The sequence below is a fragment of the Clupea harengus genome, chromosome 1 (genome assembly GCF_900700415.2).
Source record: "Clupea harengus chromosome 1, Ch_v2.0.2, whole genome shotgun sequence".
Taxonomy (NCBI): Eukaryota; Metazoa; Chordata; class Actinopteri; order Clupeiformes; family Clupeidae; genus Clupea; species Clupea harengus.
In genome coordinates, this window is record NC_045152.1 from 5,333,210 (window position 1) to 5,340,709 (window position 7,500).

Consider the following 7,500-nt stretch of genomic DNA (forward strand, 5'->3'; position numbering starts at 1 on the left):
ACGGGATTTCCCATCATATAACATAGCCTGCTACAATATGCATTGATTTCATATGATTTTGCTTCACATAAAGCCACCTGCTACGCGATGTCACACGTAAATGTAAATCCATAGTGACTATAGGGATTGCTGCACTATTGCCATGCTAGATGCTACAGAAGAAGCACATAAGCAGAGGGGGATCTGAGTTTTCTTACCAGGAGTTTATTGTATTTCAGCTGGAGCCCTCCCACGTAATCCTGTTATGTAAATGGTAAAAAGAGAATATCAGTGATCTTTCAGAGCATAAAGACCCAAACCACATGTTACGTTCGGTGGGACACACTGTTCACTGCAATACAATGATATGTTCAGAGCTGTGAGGTGTCAACACGAGGGCATCCATGAGAGCTGTCAAAAGCTGTTGGTCTTGTAGAGTTGGCTTACCTTATCGTCACCCTGAGTGATGTAAGGTGCCAAGGCTTCAACCTCACTTTGGAAGATGTTGTGCTCCTCCACATCGTTTTCGATGGTGGGCAAGTCCTGTCCGAATCCTTTGTTGTTAAGGTTCCCCTGTGAGACCACAAGACAGCATAACATCTCAGTGATCCAGAATTACTTATGCAATTCAAAACAGAGAGCTGCATGTTACATTAATAAATGTTTGTGTATGTTGTGGCTTGTTGATGCAAATCCTGAAAAAAGGTCAAAGGTCATGTTTGAAAGAGCTGTGCTCCTGTGACGTTAATGTGGTGTTTTTTTAGGGTCACTTACCAGTTTCTCATCCACAATCTTGCCCCAGTTGACCGTGGGCATGCCCTCTCCCCGCGTCTGGTGGTAGATCTTGTCGTGGTCTTCCCTCAGTCTCTCGACGCGGTCACGGAGCTGGTTCATGCTGTTTCCAAAACACACAACAACATTAGAGAAGACAGTAACAGTAACCTACTGTTGTCAACCTACTGCGCTTCATTTGATTAAAGCCACAGTTTACAAACTAGTGGTGAGAGGGTGACACTCTAACTGCCATCAACTCTGTGTCTGTATATGAGAAATTCAATCACAATTTCCCCTATGTTCTAATGTATGATCTAATGTATGTTCTAATGTATGATCTTGAACTTGATTTTCCCTTGTTGCTGGTTTAACTGGCTGACACAGTGATGGTGTACCAGTCCTTTTCGCCCTTCTTGTATTAACATGTTTTCAGGTACGGGCCAGGTTACTGCTGGCACAGCTCGAAGTATGCAGAGCACTCACTCCTGTTCGATCATCTCAGCCTGGGGGTGATGAAGGCGTTTAGTGGCAGCTGCATCCTCATCCAAAGCCTTCAGCAGCTCCAGCGAGTTCAGAATGCGCTTGTTGGTGTCCTCCTGGTAGAGCGGCTGCTTACCCTCGTTAATTTTGCCCACATCCTAAAGAAAGGTTAAAGATCAGGTTTATTTTACACGCTACCGTTGTTGTGCAGCAGGGGCATCTATCTAAATCAACATACCGACACAGGTGTTTTGAAATATGTTTTTTTTTCTTCAGTTTTTCCATTTTTACTTTTCTGCTGTTGCAAACACACACCTGTCTTTATACAGGTGGCACACAAAAATCCACAAACCTACAATGTCTCAAAGGACCGTGGATATTCAGTGTAACAACAACTCTTGCATTGAGGACAATTAAGTGATTATAATATTTTATTTAATATTTATTTAATATAATATTTAATATGAAAATGTCCTAAATATTTCATTCATTACTCTGAGGTAAATTGACTCTTTTAGTTAAGGTACACGCAGCATTTCCCTGGAGTACAATGTCATGGAGTAAGTCAAGTAGGTCGTAGTAGAACGTGATGATTGCACCCTTTCCATTCAAGGTCTTTTGGGCGCAGGGTTTCAAGAAAACAAAGAGTAGTGAAAGGAAATCTGCACACATTGAGATTTCGCGCCATCAAAACATGTTCCAGCAACCTGCTTCCTTCAAACAGTGACTTCCTTTGAAAAGTATCCTCAGAGGTATAAAAAAGCCTGCGGCTCAGACAGGCATGTCCCAACACTGCATGGACGCCGCAAAGAAACACACAGGGGGAGTTTGCAGTGCGATTACTATATGTTTACACTGTTCTAATTTGTTCCCAACTCACCTCTAAAAATACAGGGTTTGTGCAATACTTCATGGGCAAATTGCTACCGTGCAGGATCAGTTTAAACACTACCCTAACTATGTGTATACAGAGCATAGTACAACTTTTATTTTATATATACAGTATATATATAAGCATGCTTACCCGGTTAAGGTTCTGCTCTGTTTCCAGAATGTTCTTCTCCACTTTGTCTGCGCTCTTCTGCAGTTTCTCAATCAGCGCCGTCAAATCACTGGCCGCTGCTTTGCTGTAGGGAACATCAGTTTATTATCAAATCTATACACTTATTTCATAAGACACAATTCAAAACATAGAGTAAAATGTAGCTTTGTTTGGAACAACTGGGAGAAAAAAGAAATTCTGCAATCAATACATTCACATTTTAAGCATTAAGCATGTGAACATTTAGCAATGTGGTTCTAAAATCATAACTGATAATAAAATCAGACACAAACACAGTGTTGCACTGTTCAAATGAGGGTAAAATGCCACCTCAAAGCTATTAATACCTCGTCCTTGTCAGTCTAGAGATGGAGGGCAATCCATCTGCAGACAGATGGACTGCGACTACACTTCAGTGATAATTTATGCATAAGCGTGAAAAGTCTTGCATGGGATTTGCATGTCACATAGCTACAGTGCTGCGGTTGTCTGGAATCTTGGTTGTAATTTCTATGGCTACAGTATCCGCATTACTGTAAAATATTTATTACGAGAGATGAGACGTACTGGAGAATACGGTCCTTGTTCACACATACATACAGAGGAACGCTGAAATATATTTATTTTCAAGATCTAATCAAAATATTTCACAATTGCTAAGATTTCATGGATATTGCAAGAAGAAAAAGACATCGTGCACCACTACAACACCTGCTCTCATTCCAACCCATCAAACCCACTGTTTTGCTTTGTGCAGTCAACTATGCCATAAGCACCAGCCTGCGAGTCCGCACACAGGGCAGTGAATTACTTACCAAACCCAACCAGATGACAACCATATTGTGTTGAGATATTGCACTAGTGTCTTATATGCAAAATTGACCTACCCCCCCCCACACACACACACACACATTGATTTGGATATGTATCAGATGTGGTGTAATTCTGTGTTTAGACAGTATTGCAAACAAGAGCCAACATGCACCACACCCCGGTGAACATCTCAAGTGGCTCTTTATGTCCGCCAGAACAATACTACAAGATTGCGTTGGCACACACTCGCACCTGTGAGTCACCGCCTCTCTGTTGCTTTCGCTTCTTTCCCACCAGAGTGGTCCTGCTTCGACTTACGTGGGAGAACATCAGCGCAGTGAGCTGCTAGAGTACACCGCACCCGATTCAGTACTACTCTCGGTCCACATGGTTCGAGTAAAGAGCAAAACAAGAGCCAAAGATGTGGTCCTTGGGCAACATTGAGACTGTGCAGGGTACTGCCAGTACAATCTGAGCGGGCAGAGAGTTCTCAGTGTTGGTTCCAAACAGGTTGGGCAGGTTTTCTGCTACAATTACATAAGCAGTGCAGTGTTGGTTTTAATATCAAGTCCGCCTCATTAAGTAAACTTGAAAGGTTTAGAGAGGGTGATATGGCTTTTCAAATACCACGGACAGCACAGAGAAAGCACTGTCAATACAAAGAAGTTTAAGAGTAACACTGTGTGAATGTAAATAAGAAACAATTACTATGAAATAAAAAAATTACCTACATTAATAACCTTATTGTACCCTAAAATAGTATTAAAACCAAACCACTTATATAAGCTGGTCCCCTGATCGCACCTATCACTCCCTAAGCATAATGATGTAATTTTAACCTGTAAGAGAGGGGATTTAACAAGACACTAACTACTTTTTAAATCTGCATGCTCCTAGAAACTGTGATGACCAAAACACGGTCTACACAGTAGTCACAAACTGAAGTCAAGGCTATTTATTCTTAGGTCAGAAAGGCCAAACACTTTTAATGATTTGCTCTTCAAAAGAGTACATCAAGCACTCTCATTGACCACAGGCAGTTTGGTGTGTTGTGGATGACCTAAATGCAGAAATATGTACGAGGCGTGGGACCCTTCCCCTTTCACAGCTGTTTCCAATGATATAATTTCACCAGATCCCAAACACATATTACAGTAATACTAACCAGACTGGAGGAAAACGCAGAAAAGCAACACAGGGGAAGGAGCAAACAGAAACTCTAAACTGAAAAGGGCTACACCTCAGAACGAAGACAACTGGCGTTACCAGCATTCCAATTAGTCACCTAAAGGTATGCTGTGTTTGACCTCATAGATAGCTGATCAGTGTACAACACTATTTCTATAGGGAAACAGAGGTCCAAAGTTTGTCTAATCTCCTTCACACAAGAGATGCTTTGCTTGAGGGGGAGAGTGCTCTCATAGATAAGAGACTACTCTCAGCTATATGCTGTAACACTTAAACAGAACCTCATAGATACGAGACTACTCTCAACTATATGCTGTAACACTGGAACACAGAAGGCCTGCCATTGGGCTACCTGAGGCCACATGAGATAATGGTAAAATCATTACAGTGGCGAGGCTCTCTCTAACACTACTGGGTCATTCGTTCTGCGTCAAGACACTGAACTCAAACATCTGCATGAATTTAAATCATACGGGTGTGTTAATGAAAGCAATTGCTTACATTTGTATTTTAATTACTTTACAAATGAATTACATTAATACATGAAATGAGTGGTGCTCGGGGGGCAAAGCGTTTTTCTTAGCCACTGCTCTGCCCGTTACGCTGGTTGAAACACGGATGCCTTGACACCTACACTGGAACCCAAGATGGACAAATGTTTTCATTTACTGCGTTTATGTGGGTTTTTTATGCTTTATGCTCACGAATACAAACAAAAGCCACGTGTGAGGACACACAATGGTGAGGGTGGGGTTGGTCCACATTGTTAAGATTCCGTGGTGCCCCCACCCACCCCCCCACCCAACTCCAGTCAGACAACCTTTTACATGAGATGCCAGCTATTAAGCAATCGCCCAGTCATGAGAACCTGTCAGACCAAAATCAAACTAGCACCTGGCCAAGTTCTGGCTTGTGGGAAAAGAGAGACTCGGTTGCCTGATTGATTGAATGATTTAAAGGCCTCTTTGTTTTTACATTTTAGACAAAGGTTGTACTTTTGAATGTCAATGAATATTTCAGGTTCAATCCTACCTTGCAAAACCAGCCTGTTGCCTTTCAACTTTAAGGCATTCTACAGGCATTGAAGGCATTTACACAGTTAGTACCTGAAGGGTATTGGGCATCATTTCTCAAAGAGTTAAAAGCATTGATGTCATGTACCTTTTCTAAATATAGCCTGATCTAGAAAGCCAGGTTATCTCTCCGGTGTTGAGAGGTATAAAGAAATTAAAGTATAACACCTAGTGCAAACATTACAGGTCCTGTTAAATCTTTAAATATTCAGTATACTTCAAGACTTGAATGGTCAGAAATGACGAATGCCCCTGATCCGAGATTTATTAAGTCATATCAAACTTCCCCCCCTGAAAACCTCTAAAATTGTAAGTGTTTCTAACTCTGTAGGTTAACTGCGAAGTCACAACATAACAGCCAAAGTCATCTAGCCTGTGACAGTTCATTACTCACCACACCCTTGGTACAACCTACAACAGAACATACACATGAAGGATATTAAGTATTTTATGATTTTAAAAAAGTCGTGCCGGAAATGTGTACTTCAAGCTGGTTAAACATGCATCTTATAAACATATCTTGAGGCATTTCCAAAAACGAATGGCAGAGACCGATGAAACGAACGTACAGAGACAGGACAGAACAGAGACGATTAGAGTTCCATGCTCTTGAACTCAATATCACCAAAACAAGCACAGAACTTTTTACAATCGTTCAACTATTTAAAGAGGTTCAGAAAAGTTTCTCCACTTTCATCTACTCCCCTGGTTTTGTGTAATGGTACTGTTGTCATCTGTTAAACACTTATCTCCGTTGCCTACTTGAAAGAAAGTTTAAATTAACTTTTTATGGATTCGACACTCACCTTTTCTGCGTAATGGTCGCGCTGTTTTTACTGGTCTTTTTCTTAAACATTTTGATTCAAAGTCACGGCTTCTCCAACACCTGCTTCAGCTGAGAACTATCTGGTTATCCTGATGCACGACGTTGCTTTGACTCCAGCTCTGTGGCGAACCAACACTACGCTTAGAACAGGTATGTTTCAAGTACGTGTGGCGTCAGTCCTCCAAGTGACACCTCCCCAGTGACACTTCCTTTCACACGCGACTCATTGGATACGGTTGTACTCCGTCTCAACAGTACGTGGAATCCTCCCCTTCAGATGGTACAAACCTGTCACTCAATGGGCGTGGGTCCGGTCTTGTTTGGATATGTTGCACTAACAGTACGAAGGTCATTTAACACGCATACTCATGTTAATGTGTCATGTGAGGCCAATAACAGTGTTAATTTCCAGCAAAAACGAATAAAGTTCCAATTTCATACTATGATTCAGTACTATGTATGTCATTTCAATATTTAAATAAGGTGTGGGTAGTACAGACACATACCTGCACATTTATATAGTGAAATTCATTACATGCACTACAATGATGCTTAGCATTTTATTTCTCAGGTGTTCACAGGTGTTGATAGACCTGTACACAAAATAGTCATGTTCTGACAGACTGCGTTTTGTGGAAATCACTTTTTATGCTGGTCTTCACACTAGTACCATCACCATCAAATGTTACTTTGGCCCAATGACACATTATCAAAATTGCAGTTCAGATTATGACCCATCAAATCACTCCCTTCAACTAAGTCCAGTACTCACAGCCAGAGAACACATCTGGCACAGGACTAGTGGTACAGCACAGGTTGCCATATGAGGACAGGTGCGTTGTCATGGAGATTGTTGAATGGCCAATAAAGGAATGTGTCCCAGCAGTGGTGAATCTTCCTCGTGTATGACAACGGCGTGAGTGCTCACCTATTGTGAAGGGTGTGGCTGCTTAAAGACCTGCTCTAGTAAAGCAAGTTCAACCTGTCAGAGGCATTGCATTGAGCTGTAACAGTAGACAGGCCCACTAAAATACACTAAACATTTAATAATATGTGTAATAATATGTTTTTCAAAGGATCCTTTATATGAGAACTGATTACAATGCTATGATGATTGGTTAAACAAAAGTAATTATTAGTGTCGCCTAATTCTGTTAGACAGAAACTACGGGCAGTGTGACAGTGCTTGTTTTGTTGGGTCTAAAGCAGCAAGACCAGAGACAGCTGAGGACATTTTAAAAGGGAACGCTCCTATCACCAGAGGGGAAAGCCACAGGACAGGCCCATTGTTACAGGGCCAGAAAAATGAGTCATAGGGGCTTGTG

At 41.5% G+C, this 7,500-nt stretch overlaps 1 protein-coding gene across 1 annotated transcript in view; it reads right to left on the reverse strand.

Annotated features, from left to right (window-relative positions):
• ppl (periplakin) overlaps positions 1-6,418 on the reverse strand; it is a 16,313-nt gene extending 9,895 nt beyond the window's left edge. The window contains exons 1-6 of the mRNA XM_031565375.2: positions 6,156-6,418; positions 2,258-2,360; positions 1,237-1,391; positions 754-874; positions 427-552; positions 198-239 (exon numbers count right to left, since the gene is read on the reverse strand). Coding sequence (XP_031421235.1) covers positions 198-239; positions 427-552; positions 754-874; positions 1,237-1,391; positions 2,258-2,360; positions 6,156-6,205 — 597 coding nt within the window. The 5' untranslated portion in view covers positions 6,206-6,418. The remainder of the gene's footprint in view (positions 1-197; positions 240-426; positions 553-753; positions 875-1,236; positions 1,392-2,257; positions 2,361-6,155) is intronic.
• Positions 6,419-7,500: the final 1,082 nt, after the last annotated feature.